This window comes from Electrona antarctica (assembly GCF_951216825.1).
Source record: "Electrona antarctica genome assembly, chromosome: 4".
Lineage (NCBI taxonomy): Eukaryota > Metazoa > Chordata > Actinopteri > Myctophiformes > Myctophidae > Electrona > Electrona antarctica.
In genome coordinates this window covers 52,507,944-52,524,297 of record NC_136809.1, presented here as the reverse complement: position 1 = coordinate 52,524,297, position 16,354 = coordinate 52,507,944, and the positions used below count along the sequence as shown (strand labels likewise).

The window sequence follows — 16,354 nt, the reverse complement described above, 5'->3', positions numbered from 1 at the left end:
GGCTGCGGGGGTCCCCACGGAGTTCGGTTTGGGGGGGGGGGGGGTCTGCGGGGGTCCGCGGTAGTATGCGTGGGGTGTCCGCGAGTACAGTGACTGAGACTCAAATGTGTTACTGTCTGTTACCCATTAAGTCTGCTGCTGACGTTACATGGGTGGAGAGGCGAGGCAGCCAATCAGAACCGCTCGACGACTAGCCAAAGCCGTGCAGACGATGGGATGTTCTGGGTTGTTGCCAGTGTTGGCAACTGTTCTATGTCAGTCGTTCTACAAGCCTATATCTACAAGCTCACAACGCATCATATTCATATCTCTTGACACGCTGGGAGCTTGTAGATCTTCTATTTTCTTTACTGTGGACCACCACCGCCACAAAAGCTGCTGGTACTAATATGACTATGTCATCATTTCTTGTTTTATGGAATGCTGTGTAGCTACTAGACTTAAAGTCAGACTTTGTGAAAACGAACTGTGGTTTATTCTTTGTTTGGTTTCTTCTAGCCTTTGTGCTTCAGTACATTTTGGTGTTTGTTCCCCTGCATCTGAGCCTCCACCCCTTTGTGTTGCTGAGGGCTCCTCAACCCTGACACTTTAACGAAAAAGCTATGTTTCTATGTCAGTCGTTCTTCGGTTTTTCAAAAATAGCAGACCTACAAGCTCGTAGTGCGCCACTCGGTGGCGTGCTATGAGCTTGTAGGTCTGCTATTTTTCAATAGCTAAAGCATAACATAATGCTAACACCAAAAGGGGTTCCCGCCCAAAATGGGTTAAAAACAGAAGGCCAAACACTAGAAGGTGAACCATAAGAGACCTCTGCTGTACCTGTGCGATACTCACAGGAACCAACTGATAGACAGACAGGGTTTACATTGAGACTAATCAAGGCAATCAGTGAAACAGAGGTCAGGTGTGTTGGTTAACGAGGGAGGGTGTGGTATAGGTGATTAGGAGGTGGGGAAAACAAGACTCAAAATCAATGTCCCGAAGTCCTGACGCCACTCGCTCATCCCCTGGTTCACGGAAGTCATTTCTCTATGGAGAATAACATGGGGTCGTCTTAAAATCATCTCATATAAGCATTGTGGTCCGAAAATAAACAAGCTGTCTCGGCGATATTGTCAGGGAGGTGCCTCTGTATCGTTTAAGACCGTCAGTCACTCATATTTCTGTCTGTTTCTAGCGAAAATCGAACTAATTCAGCAGCAGTAACATTCACGTTTTCTCTCAGTCAGTTGATTCTTCATATCCATATGAGTGAAACGGCCGGCATGACATGTTTATCTTTCAAACACATGAGTTCTTATATGAGGCAAATTTAAAATCCCCCTATGGGGCTTACAAAGCCTGTGTCTGTGTGTAACAGTGCAACAGTGACACTTGGTGGTGAACAAACGCTATAAAGCTATTTTCGTGCTCAGACACAGCCAGGGACACAGGGACCCAGGGACAGACCCAGGGACACAGGGACCCAGGGACAGACCCAGGGACACAGGGACCCAGGGACAGACCCAGGGACACAGGGACCCAGGGACAGACCCAGGGACACAGGGACCCAGGGACAGACCCAGGGACACAGCCACACACATAACTTTCATGGTTGCACTACTCAAAAAGTACATGAACCTGTGGATTTGCGCCATCTACCGATATTGACGTCAGACTTCGGTGCGCTACACTCTATAACCCCCAGAGGGTGCCACAAATCCCAAACCCATCTGAAAAGAACATACAGTGTACAACACGACACGTTGTCATTGCAATGGCAAGCCGATGATTTACCGCTACTAATAATACAGTACAATATTTGCCTCTGAGATGTACTGGGGTAAGTGTGAATCACTAAAAATTGAAACATTACGGACGTATATGTGAAAGTATATTAAAAGATCACACCTGTATGAACTGAGTGGTGCAGTGACGTCACACACACACATCGTGGAGGTGGGCGGGCTCATGGTGGAGGTGGGCGGGCTCATGGTGGAGGTGGGCGGGCTCATCGTGGAGGTGGGCGGGCTCATGAGTATAGCTGTAATAATTTATTTACTTACTATACCACAGCGTCACCTTTTCACTAAGCTACCAATGTCAAATGTCACATCAGAGCATGCCGACAGGCCACTGCACATCCATATATGTAGGCTGACAGGCGCGGGCGGGCACACCAAGCGGGGACATGCAGAGATTGTTAGAGGGGCAGGGGCTGAAATCCCGTAAGAGGGCACTTTTGGACAAAAATAGCAGATCTACTATTTTAGGGGCGCAACCAGCACTCTTAGTGGAGATGCGATGTACAGTTGGAGGCCATCGATATTGTCCTTTTCTTTTTGCTGAGTTTTGCGTGATCTGCGCAAAAGGACAGTTAACCCATTTTGGGCGGGAACCCCTTTTGGTGTTTTAAACATTATGTTATAATTTAGCTATTGAAAAATAGCAGATCTACAAGCTCATAGCGCGCCACAGAGTGGCGCGCTACGAGCTTGTAGGTCTGCTATTTTTGAAAAATCGTGAAAATATTTATTTCAGAAAACTGGAGGATTTAGAAGGACTTTTTTAAATGTTGAGGTCAGGCCTAAATGGGTCAAATGATAAGGGACAATATCGGTGGCACCCAACTGTATACGACATGGATTTCTAAACAAATTTGTTCAAGTTCAGGAGACTTCGGGGGAAAAAAGCAATTTCCCTGAATGCTGCCTTCCGGCATGACATGGAAAGGAGTGGCATTTGCATTTCTTCCACCGTAGTAAATGCTGCATTCATGGTCTGGAAATGGCAGTTGTTTTACAGACGGGTAAAAGGGCAGGGGCTGAAGCCCCCTTTGATGTCTATGTGTGCACGACGCACGTCCCTGCCACCAAGACACACTGCACACCCATATATGTAGGTATCCGGAGAACTCGCCAGTTTGCTGACTCGCCGCGATTTAGTGCATTTTAGTTTTTACTTCACCTTCATTTAAATTGCTTTGAACTAAAAGAGAGAGAGAGGATAGTTGTTTAGAGTTGACACTAGAGAAAGTAGGGATGCTAAAAGTTTAAACACCAAAGTACCGAAACAATGTAATTCATTAGTAAACAATATCCTGAAATGGTAGGCCTATACTTATCATTGGTATTCACATACTCACCTTTTTATCATCATCTAGCTGACCATTTAATTGCACAAAATAATTGGATCACTTTGGAAACGAACTATATAACATCTGTGAGTTTGACCATACTACACTGATGAAGACCGCATGTTAGCATAACGATGAAGACATTGATGAAGGATTTTCTCTGCGGCGTCTTGGTAAACTGGCGAGATCTCCGCGGTATCCTACGTATATGAAGCAGCCAGTGCCTCATCCATAAACATGTCCTACAGTAGCGTACTACTCCTATATTCCCAGTGGAGAGAGATACTCAGGGTGTGAACTGCTAATGAGCTCCAATCTTGACCTAAATATATTCATATCGTAGAGATGTAGATCTGCCATCCGAATTTCCGTCCATTGCAGCCAACTGTCTCGCTTGTAGGCGCACGCCTGTGTGTGTGTGTGTGCCCATGTGCGTGCGTGCGTGCCCGTGTGCTTGGAGGATTGGGCGGCACTTTGCCATGGACATGAAACAAGAAGTGTAGAAACAAGTGCCCTCTGGCTATGCTGCTGTTGGATCTAACTGTACAGTGCAGTTATACAGAGGATATCCTTAAGATGCTCCAAATGCTTACATATGAATTCCATTCACAAGTACATTCATACCGTGCACTTGCATATACACACAAGCACGTACAGACAAGCACACGCGCACACACGCATGCACGCACACGCGCACACACGCATGCACGCACACACGCGTGAGCTAGATAGTGCTTTGTTGCATAAATTAATCATCACTTGGATCACAGAGACCAGGCGCCCACTATGTGATGATAATTATATGCGTGCGTGCGTGCGTGCGTGCGTGCGTGTGTGCACAAGAGCGATAGAAATAAGGTTGTCATAATTTATAGGAAGAAGGTAGGAAGACCGCACACCGTTCTTTAAGCTCCCATCAATTTTATTATAGGAATCAGGAATCAACGTTTCGACCCCTCCGAACGTTGATGCTTGCGGAACTCGACTAAGTCTCGTTCCTGACTGCATCACTGTCGTGGCAATAATCACGTTAAACCACACCCTCTCGTGTAATATTGCTTAAATAACACACCGTTGAATCTGGCATTCAACCAAGCCAGTTTTACTCCACTACAATTTGATAAAGTGGCATGCAATGAAACAGCCTACATAAAGCAGCAAATACAGACAAACAAAGCTCACATTTAGTAACGTTTTATCTCATCAAAGCAAAGAGTCAAAGATACAGTTATACAGATTAAACAGCGAGTTGAATGAAATTAACATTGCTTTCACAATATAAATTGGGGGTCCCAGAGATAGAAATGTCATTAAATGGGGGTCCGTAGACTAATGCAGGGGTCAGCAACCTTTTTGACATGAAGTGCCATTCTTTTATTTTCTTGATAGTCAGTGCCATATTAGCCTTGGAAACCCAGACGTTTTTATTTCCAGGGAGAAAAAAAAAAGTCTGGGGCAGAGTCCACTTTCAATTCCGCATACAGTAGCGCAAACGTCGCTTACTCTGCTGATTTGTGATCGTCTGCACCTTTGTTAAATTGACACACACACACACACACACACACATACACACACACACATATAGGCGCCATTCTATTTCCGCCCACACAGCCCAATACAACGAGAGGAGGAGCAAAAACTTTCTCGAGCAGCAGCCGGTGCGATGCATCGCAGTCTGGTGCGATGCCATCAGAAATCACTGTTTACATCTGAACGCAACAAGCAACAAAGGAACGACAATGAGTGGATCCTTATGGGAGGCATTGTTCCTCACGATGGGAAGAACGTGGGCGCTGTCTAGCAGCCTGGGCAGCACGGAAGGTTAGTGTTGAGCTTCGGCTGCTTGGTACTAATATAACCCTTACTACACGCCATCTGACGGGTTTGGCGACCTCCGGGGGTTAAATCTTAACCCGTCATCTGACGGGTTGTGAGGCGTTTTGGCGTCCATCGTGTTAAACACAATTTAACACGATTTTTTTCTTCTTCATTATTGCACGTATGGAGTCAGCTTATTATTATTATTATTATTATTATTATTATTATGCATGAGATATTAATACATCTTTTACTGGAGGCGACAACATGGGACTTTTGTTGAGGACATGTTCCCTCCGTCCCCACCGAGATTCCCCATTTGGACAGGAGAGATGATCAGAGGAGAAGAGTTCATACCACCATTATTAGGACAAGGAGAGAAGTATGGATATAGTCTCTCAGTGGCGAAGGAGCAGCCAGTGAAAGAATACAGGTGAACCCTGGCCTCCGCATCATGAAAGGAGACCAGACCCTCCTCGTAATCCACAAACACTCCCACTTTCTGGAGCTCCTCTCGTACAGGGAGGAGGACAGGAGGGCTAGCACCAGCCTTGTACTCGTTTCCATTCCTCAAACATATAGTCCAGTAACCATCGTTGGGGGTCAGAGTGATTTTCCCCTTCCTCTTGACGGACTCTCTCGCCACTCCTACAAACCAGTCGGTCTTCCCTCCGACCTGGACCTCGTAGTAAAACCTTCCCGAGGAGAAGCTTTGTTTTCCTAAGACAATGTCACACAGGGAGAATCTCTCTGTGTTCTCCGGGAGCTTCTTCCGTGTGTTTCCACCATGCACTTGTTTCCCATCCTCAGACAGGATGAGCCATGGATGTGCTGTGTCAGGGTCCAGAGTTACGGCCACCTCATATTGCTGGATTCTCTTCATCTCAGCATCACACAGATTCTTCCTCATCTCTTGACTGAGACACAGCTGTCCTCACAGTCCACACTCTATTGTATCAGCAGTGGTCCTGGGGTGTCTTCAACCAGGGATATGTCTTTATAATCCAGGAATGTTTTATTATGTGATTACAGCAGAATATTAAGTTGTAAGGGGTTATCTTTCCACTTGTGTTCTAATGGTCTGTCTCTCTCTCTTCTCTTTGACTAATGCTCCTCACACTCTGTGTAATCAGCTTTTAGACAGAGATCTGACCTCATCAAACATGACACCAGTCTTGCCCAAATATGGAGTTCCACACCATGGCAACCTGATATAAACAAACATTGATGCTGCACATAGTCACAGTCCTCTATGGGGTCCAAGGACCCCCACATAGTCACAGTCCTCTAGCGGGGTCCTTGGACCCCCCACATAGTCGCAGTCCTCTAGCGGGGTCCAAGGCCCCCCACATAGTCACAGTCCTCTACGGGGTCCAAGGACCCCCACATAGTCACAGTCCTCTAGCGGGGTCCAAGGCCCCCCACATAGTCACAGTCCTCTACGGGGTCCAAGGCCCCCCACATAGTCACAGTCCTCTACGGGGTCCAAGGCCCCCCACATAGTCACAGTCCTCTAGCGGGGTCCAAGGCCCCCCACATAGTCACAGTCCTCTACGGGGTCCAAGGACCCCCACATCGTCACAGTCCTCTAGCGGGGTCCAAGGCCCCCCACATAGTCACAGTCCTCTAGGGGGGTCCAAGGCCCCCCACATAGTCACAGTCCTCTAGCGGGGTCCAAGGCCCCCCACATAGTCACAGTCCTCTAGCGGGGTCCAAGGCCCCCCACATAGTCACAGTTCTCTAGGGGGGTCCAAGGCCCCCCACATAGTCACAGTCCTCTAGCGGGGTCCTTGGACCCCCCACATAGTCACAGTTATCTAGGGGGTCCAAGGACCCCCACATAGTCACAGTTCTCTAGGGGGGTCCTTGGACCCCCCACATAGTCACAGTTCTCTAGGGGGGTCCAAGGCCCCCCACATAGTCACAGTCCTCTAGCGGGGTCCTTGGACCCCCCACATAGTCACAGTTCTCTAGGGGGTCCAAGGACCCCCACATAGTCACAGTTCTCTAGGGGGGTCCTTGGACCCCCCACATAGTCACAGTTCTCTAGGGGGGTCCTTGGACCCCCCACATAGTCACAGTCCTCTAGCGGGGTCCAAGGCCCCCCACATAGTCACAGTCCCCTACAGGGTCCAAGGCCCCCCACATAGTCACAGTCCTCTAGCGGGGTCCTTGGACCCCCCACATAGTCACAGTTCTCTAGGGGGTCCAAGGACCCCCACATAGCCACTGGGATGGCACTGTTTGGGGTGGGGGTCTAGCATTGATATTCAAACAGCATGAGGTACAGTCACACATTCACTGCCAGAGTGAACAAGTTTTACAATCTCTGTAAAGCGCCTTGGATAAAGGCGCTATATAAATGCACCATTTATGCCAGTGTGCCAGTGGTCACCCTTTGCTGTGCCAACGTTGGCACCCGTGCCTAAGGTTGCCTATACCCCTAGACTAATGCATGTCAAAACTGGAGGTCCTGGAAATTCAACGGTTTGAGAATCACTGCTAGAGCTGTAAAAATATTCTCTTATGGGGGTATATGGGGGCATATCTTTTCAAATGGGGGTCCGCAGGCTAATTAGTGTCAATTTGGGCGTCCTTGACATGAAAACGTTTGAGAACCACGGCTTTAAGTGATAATATCGTGGATCGTGATGCTGCTTGAAAAATAATCGTATATTTTTCCATATCGCCCTGCACGCTTAAAATATTACACTGAGTTTGGGAAAAGAATCGTATATTTTTCCATATCGCCCTGCACCCTTAAAATATTACACTGAGTTTGGGAAAAGAATCATATATTTTTCCATATCGCCCTGCACCCTTAAAATATTACACTGAGTTTGGAAAAGAATCATATATTTTTCCATATCGCCCTGCACCCCTAAAATATTACACTGAGTTTGGAAAAAGAATCATATATTTTTCCATATCGCCCTGCACCCTTAAAATATTACACTGAGTTTGGAAAAAGAATCATATATTTTTCCATAACGCCCTGCACCCTTAAAATATTACACTGAGTTTGGGAAAAGAATCATATATTTTTCCATATCGCCCTGCACCCTTAAAATATTACACTGAGTTTGGGAAAAGAATCATATATTTTTCCATATCACCCTGCACCCTTAAAATATTACACTGAGTTTGAAAAAGAATCAGATATTTTTCCATATCGCCCTGCACCCTTAAAATATTACACTGAGTTTGGAAAAGAATCATATATTTTTCCATAACGCCCTGCACCCTTAAAATATTACACTGAGTTTGGGAAAATAATCATATATTTTTCCATATCGCCCTGCACCCTTAAAATATTACACTGAGTTTGGGAAAATAATCATATATTTTTCCATATCGCCCTGCACCCTTAAAATATTACACTGAGTTTGGAAAAGAATCATATATTTTTCCATATCGCCCTGCACCCCTAAAATATTACACTGAGTTTGGAAAAAGAATCATATATTTTTCCATATCGCCCTGCACCCCTAAAATATCACACTGAGTTTGGGAAAAGAATCATATATTTTTCCATATCGCCCTGCACCCTTAAAATATCACACTGAGTTTGGGAAAAGAATCATATATTTTTCCATATCACCCTGCACCCTTAAAATATTACACTGAGTTTGAAAAAGAATCAGATATTTTTCCATATCGCCCTGCACCCTTAAAATATTACACTGAGTTTGAAAAAGAATCAGATATTTTTCCATATCGCCCTGCACCCTTAAAATATTACACTGAGTTTGAAAAAGAATCAGATATTTTTCCATATCACCCTGCACCCTTAAAATATTACACTGAGTTTGAAAAAGAATCAGATATTTTTCCATATCGCCCTGCACCCTTAAAATATTACACTGAGTTTGAAAAAGAATCAGATATTTTTCCATATCGCCCTGCACCCTTAAAATATTACCCTTTGAGAATCACTGCTAGAGCTGTAAAAATATTCTCTTATGGGGGTATATGGGGGCATATCTTTTCAAATGGGGGTCCGCAGGCTAATTAGTGTCAATTTGGGCGTCCTTGACATGAAAACGTTTGAGAACCACGGCTTTAAGTGATAATATCGTGGATCGTGATGCTGCTTGAAAAATAATCGTATATTTTTCCATATCGCCCTGCACGCTTAAAATATTACACTGAGTTTGGGAAAAGAATCGTATATTTTTCCATATCGCCCTGCACCCTTAAAATATTACACTGAGTTTGGAAAAGAATCATATATTTTTCCATATCGCCCTGCACCCCTAAAATATTACACTGAGTTTGGAAAAAGAATCATATATTTTTCCATATCGCCCTGCACCCTTAAAATATTACACTGAGTTTGGGAAAAGAATCATATATTTTTCCATATCACCCTGCACCCTTAAAATATTACACTGAGTTTGAAAAAGAATCAGATATTTTTCCATATCGCCCTGCACCCTTAAAATATTACACTGAGTTTGGAAAAGAATCATATATTTTTCCATAACGCCCTGCACCCTTAAAATATTACACTGAGTTTGGGAAAATAATCAGATATTTTTCCATATCGCCCTGCACCCTTAAAATATTACACTGAGTTTGGGAAAATAATCATATATTTTTCCATATCGCCCTGCACCCTTAAAATATTACACTGAGTTTGGAAAAGAATCATATATTTTTCCATATCGCCCTGCACCCCTAAAATATTACACTGAGTTTGGAAAAAGAATCATATATTTTTCCATATCGCCCTGCACCCTTAAAATATTACACTGAGTTTGGGAAAAGAATCATATATTTTTCCATATCGCCCTGCACCCTTAAAATATCACACTGAGTTTGGGAAAAGAATCATATATTTTTCCATATCGCCCTGCACCCTTAAAATATTACACTGAGTTTGGGAAAAGAATCATATATTTTTCCATATCACCCTGCACCCTTAAAATATTACACTGAGTTTGAAAAAGAATCAGATATTTTTCCATATCGCCCTGCACCCTTAAAATATTACCCTTTGAGAATCACTGCTAGAGCTGTAAAAATATTCTCTTATGGGGGTATATGGGGGCATATCTTTTCAAATGGGGGTCCGCAGGCTAATTAGTGTCAATTTGGGCGTCCTTGACATGAAAACGTTTGAGAACCACGGCTTTAAGTGATAATATCGTGGATCGTGATGCTGCTTGAAAAATAATCGTATATTTTTCCATATCGCCCTGCACGCTTAAAATATTACACTGAGTTTGGGAAAAGAATCGTATATTTTTCCATATCGCCCTGCACCCTTAAAATATTACACTGAGTTTGGAAAAGAATCATATATTTTTCCATATCGCCCTGCACCCCTAAAATATTACACTGAGTTTGGAAAAAGAATCATATATTTTTCCATATCGCCCTGCACCCTTAAAATATTACACTGAGTTTGGGAAAAGAATCATATATTTTTCCATATCACCCTGCACCCTTAAAATATTACACTGAGTTTGAAAAAGAATCAGATATTTTTCCATATCGCCCTGCACCCTTAAAATATTACACTGAGTTTGGAAAAGAATCATATATTTTTCCATAACGCCCTGCACCCTTAAAATATTACACTGAGTTTGGGAAAATAATCATATATTTTTCCATATCGCCCTGCACCCTTAAAATATTACACTGAGTTTGGGAAAAGAATCATATATTTTTCCATATCGCCCTGCACCCTTAAAATATTAAACTGAGTTTGGAAAATAATCATATATTTTTCCATATCGCCCTGCACCCCTAAAATATTACACTGAGTTTGGAAAAAGAATCATATATTTTTCCATATCGCCCTGCACCCCTAAAATATTACACTGAGTTTGGGAAAATAATCATATATTTTTCCATATCGCCCTGCACCCCTAAAATGTTACACTGAGTTTGCATCACCCCCTCCCCACCCCCCCAAAAAAATCACATTCCACACTTCCAAGTGTTCACATCGAAAATATGGATATTAAAGCAGATATTAAAAAAATCCTTTGATGAAAAGCCTTCAATAATACAATGATCTAACCAAACCCTGTGATTCTCAAAGCCAGCGCGTGCCGTGCGTGCTGAGAAATACATCTCTGGAAGTGCCAATTTATACTAATCAAAAACTAAGCCATTGGCACTGAATGAATCACAGGAAAAACTCAGTCAATTACACTTCTTATGACAGTGGAGTGTTACAGTGTAGCTTTTAACCACTTAACCATTATTTTAAACTTTATAGCTATTGTAAAATAGCAGATCTAAGCACCACGGTGTAGCTCCAACGCACGCACGCACGTACGCACGCACGCACACACGCACGTACGCACGCACGCACGCACGCACGCACGCACGCACGCACGCACACACACCATTGTGCCACAGCGAGTGTAGAGGCCTCAAGCCGAATGTGTTCCACAGATCATTTACACAATGTTGGTCTTCCAGTGAAGACAGAAACATACATGTGGACACAGTCGAACCAGCACGCCATTAAATATTAATCCAGCTAATTATGCAGGGATCTGCCGAGGATGGAGTAAGCTCATTTGATAGGGGACTTAGTTGGCACACACGGACACGCACGCACACACACACACACACACATGGCTGCACTCATGCCTGCACAGATTCTCACACGCACGCACACACAGTCTAAATTAACAAGATATTGTTCTAATGTTACAGCGGGTTGACAATTCACAATTCATGTAATCACACACGTAACACAGATGGTGAGAACATTCTTGGGCGTGACTGTTGTCAAGTTGACAGCACGGATAAGGCAGGCAGGCAGGCAGGGTGTGTGTGTGTGTGTGTGTGTGTGTGTGTGTGTGTGTTAGCGCCAGAGGGAGATGAGTGAAAGCGCGCAGAGAGAAAGACAGAGGCTGAGGGAGAGCGAGGAGAGAGAGAGAGCGAGGAGGAAGGGTTAAATATTTTATAATTCCATGAAATCCCCTGCAGTGAGGATCTCCCATTAGATGTCTTTTCTAAGGGTCTCCAGCGTGCACGTGACGACGTGTGCATGCGTGAGGACGTGCACGGATGCCCACACATGTTCACTTCACATACATGTCACCCGCGTGTCACCCGCGTGTCACGGAGCGGAGGTGGTGGCGAGGAGAGGAAGGAGGAAGGAGAGGCAGTGTCTGTAACCCATGAAGACCCGTGAGAACACATATTCTGCAAATCCATGAATTCTACAAAATCCTAGAAATTCTATAAATCCTGTTTATGTCAGTGGTGCTCAAGCCTTTTCATGTCAATGACGTGCAGAATTATATGTATTTGTCCGCCGACCCCCATCTGAAAATGTTTTGTACAAGGGACCCCCCCTCCCCCCTCTCTCCCCCCAGAAGCAAATATTTGAGTGAAAAACGTTCGCTGTGGAAGATTATTATATTCAAAGATTTGTGCCACATTTTCACGATTTTTAAAAAAATGGCAACTCTACAAGCTACGAGCTTAATTGTAGATCTGCTATTTTTCAACAGCTAACGTTTTTAAATAATACTTAAAGTGGTTAAAAAGCTGTAAGGAGACACAGATGCGTTCCAGGTCTCGATGGGATAAGGATGATCAGAGCTGTCTTTGATGGATGGCATGGTGTCAGACCTCTGTCCTATAACTAACACCGCTGCTCCTCAAAGTGGGGTCTGCATGGGGTCTCCTCCCCTCGAAGGGTTCACAGAGGGTCCCCAGTTAAAATGTTGAAAATACAGCACCACAATCGGTTTAACCATTTGAAAATCGATTTTTATATTATGGCTATATTAACCCCGAGCGAGTGCCGCGCTATGAGCTTGTAGGTCTGCTATTTTAGAAAATTTGTGAAAATGTGGCGCAAATCTTTGAATTATATATTCTTTCAGAGCGAACGTGTTTTAACTCAAAGCCTTGCTTCTGTGGGCTCCCTGGAACTACATATTTTCAGATGAGGGTCAGCGGCCAGTTGCATATATTTGTGGGGGTCCTTGACATGAAAATGTTTGAGAACCACTGACATAGAAACATGGGGGGGGGGGGGGGGGGGGGGTTGGTCAGGATTTAGAAGACATTTGTAGAATCGTCCTCGGGTCTAAATGGGTCAAAACAAAGCCTATAGCCTATAGAAGGGCTGGTCCGCTGCATCACAGGAACAAGGACACGTGTCAGAAGGAGCAGAGGACACTGGAGGAGCAGCACGGACATTTAGAGCATTTTTATTATTAGGTAATCATCATCATCATCTTTTTCGACCGCACGGTCGAGATCGTGGATTTCACAATGCCACGCCCAGACCTCCCGGTCCTTCATTGCCATCCCCAGTTCCTGCTTACTGATGCATGTGTGTGTCCCTAAGTGACACTGCTTTGAGGCAGGATTCCAGAGAAGAAGAAGGGAAGATATAACCTCATTGTCAGCTCCGTGGCAGTGGCCCGGCAAACTGTGTTCGTCTGGACCGGACTATAGTGAAGAAACACGGGGAAGGGTTGCCGACCGTATATTAGAGAAGTCGATGCATGGGTGGCTCTTCCGAGAGAGATTTTGCGCTCTCATTAGAAGGCGGGTGTAAGTGCCATCCAGCCGTTTCTCTAATTTCTTTGAAAGTGCTATAACGTTTCGACGTTAGTCATTATTTCACGTACTCTAGCAACAAGGCTTGAAATGTCCGTGCTGCCCCAGTGTCCAGTGTCAAGTGGCAGCGGTGGCCGAACGGATAGCGGCGCGGTCTTGATACCGGAAGGTTCCTAGTTCGAATCAGCCGTCCGACACGTTAAAATTACCACCGCTGAAGTGCCCTTGAACAAGGCATTGAACCACTACGATGAAATGTGTTCTATGAGCAGGGCCTGGCTGGAAACAAGTTCTTGAGCTTAGCCCAGATACCCTGGGTAAATATAGATTTCATTTCATTTAATTTCCTCTCCTCCTCGTGCACGCTTTGTAGACTAGTCTTTTATTTTGTCTAATAATTTATAGTAAGAGAAATCTTTGAAAATCTGGGAACTAAATCGTTACCAAGAAATTTCTTCACCAATGTGTTTCTAAAGGTGTCTAATAACATGTACTAAAAGTTTGAAATTCAACTCCTGTGGGAAATTGAGTTATTAGCATAATATGTGACCATACCCTTAACATCCTATATAAGGCAAAAAAGTCAAAATTTCATCATTCTTTAAGTAGCATGTGACATATGAAACTAGGGTGTTTTCATGATTCTGAATCCATTCCAAGCATTAGTTTTGCACAAAAAACACTCCTTGGGAGGAAAACGGCCATAGCCGTCATCACAAACATGATGAGGTCAGCACATTTGGTCAAGTGGATATGACCTAATTTAGCCCAAGGAGTGTTTTTTGTGCAAATTCAGAATCATGAAAACCCCCTAATTTCATATGTCACATGCTACTTTTTTGCCTTATATAGGATGTTAAGGGTATGGTCACATATTATGCTAATAACTCAATTTCCCACGGGAGTTGAATTTCAAACTTTTAGTACATGTTATTAGACACCTTTAGAAACACATTGGTGAAGAAATTTCTTGGTAACGATTTAGTTCCCAGATTGGTCAAATACCTGATAAAATGCCCTTACTATTAGTAGTCCCTGCAGGCACGAAATGTTTCGGGGGGTCCGTTAATTAATTTGGCCGTCGCGCGACTGCATGAAATACTTGAACACGGTGAACATGGTGCGCGAGCACGTGGAGTGCGCGCAGAACACGGAACCAATTGCACCTTTGTAACCATGGGTTGTTGTTTTTGTCGACTAAAACTAAGACGAAAAATGTTCGTCGACTACCCTTTTTTCACTGACGAAAACAAAAAGGAAACTAAATGAAAACTATAAGCTTTGGTGACTAAAACTAAGCTAAATGTATTGACAATTTCGTCAACAGATAGAAACTAGACTAAAATGTACAAGAGATCCAGTATGTCATTTTACACTGGGTTGCATGCTGAAAATAGCCAATCTAACAATCTAACACTGTAAAATGAGCCATTGCGGCATCAAGGCCCACCAAAATAAATTTTAGTCGACTAAATGAACTGCAGATTTAGTCGACTAAAATCGTATGACACTTAGTCGATTAAAACTAGACTCGAAAACATTCCAGGTGACTACAAATATGACTAAAACTAAGTTAAGTGTCATTCCAAAGACTATATGACTAAACTAAAATAGAAATTCCCCGCTAAATGGCAAGGGCCCAATATGAAACCGAGTGGAGTCTGTAAACTAGTGGGTTAGACATACAGGCCAGCATAATGGCCGTCCGATTTACCATGCTAATTATTCTGAAGAAATCATGAAATCAGATCTACAAGCTCATAGCGCGGCACTTGTGAAAATGTGGTGCAAATCTTTGAATACATATATTATTTCAGAGTGATCATTTTTAACTGGAAATCTTTGCTTCTGGGGGGGGGGGGGGGGGGGGGTCCCTGTAACAACATATTTTCAGAAGGGGGGTCGGTGGCCAATTACATGTATATTTTTGGGGGTACTTGACATGAAAATGTTTGAGAACCAACCACTGACATAGATGACACATGGGTTTTTCAGAAAACTGTCAGGATTTTTGAAGACATTTGTAGAATCGTCCTCAGGTCTAAATGTGTCAACGAGCTGCTTAGTCGCGCTGGCAACGTGTTCTCAATTAGCTTACCGGGAGAACACATGTTACATCCAAATCCTGCCGGGGGGAAATTGTCAGACAGAGGCCATATCGCATTCCCGAGGCCCGGTTTGTGGCGATTGAAGAGGTAAAAAAAAACATGCTCGAATTAGGCATTATTGAAGAATCGTATAATCCCTGGGCCAGTCCAATATAGCAGGGGTTCTCAACGTTTTTGGCCGGGGACCCCCGAAAATGCTTTGGCAACGTCTCGGGACCCCCGCCCCGCCCCCTCCCGACCCCCAATATAAATTGACTGCTACAATAACCTTAAACCATTTTGGGCGGGAACCCCTTTTGGTGTTTTAAGCATTGTTATAATTTAGCTATTTAAAAATAGCAGATCTACAAGCTCATAGCGCGCCACCGAGTGGCGCGCTACGAGCTTGTAGGTCTGCTATTTTTGAAAAATCGTGAACATTTTTTTTTTTTTTTAATCTTTTTTTTTCCTTTTTCTTTTGGAAAATAATTTGGGGACCCCCTCAAATAATTTGGCGACCCCCCGAGGGGTCGCGACCCACGGGTTGAGAACCCCTGCAATATAGTGATAGTGCCTAAAGGATAATGGCAGGTGCCCCTCACAGCCCGGGCACGAACCGAAAACAGCCTTTTCAATCCCTGGACGGCTTATTTCAGTACCCCGTGCTGCCCTTTGGAGTCCATGGAGCCCCACATAGATCCTGTGCACATCATCTGTGCCGCCATCGCTGAAGAGGCGAGGAGCCCGAGCCACCGGCCGGCAAGATCACGAGCCGTCTGGCTGCAGA

General features: G+C 44.1%; 1 protein-coding gene across 1 annotated transcript in view; it reads right to left on the bottom strand.

Annotated features, from left to right (window-relative positions):
• Nucleotides 1-16,214: 16,214 nt before the first annotated feature.
• Nucleotides 16,215-16,354, bottom strand: part of LOC306922122 (kelch domain-containing protein 3-like) — a gene marked incomplete at both ends in the record, with an annotated part of 1,243 nt that continues 1,103 nt past the window's right edge. Inside the window, one exon of the mRNA XM_079499518.1 lies at nucleotides 16,215-16,354. This exon is cut by the window's right edge and continues 27 nt beyond it. Coding sequence (XP_079355644.1) covers nucleotides 16,215-16,354 — 140 coding nt within the window.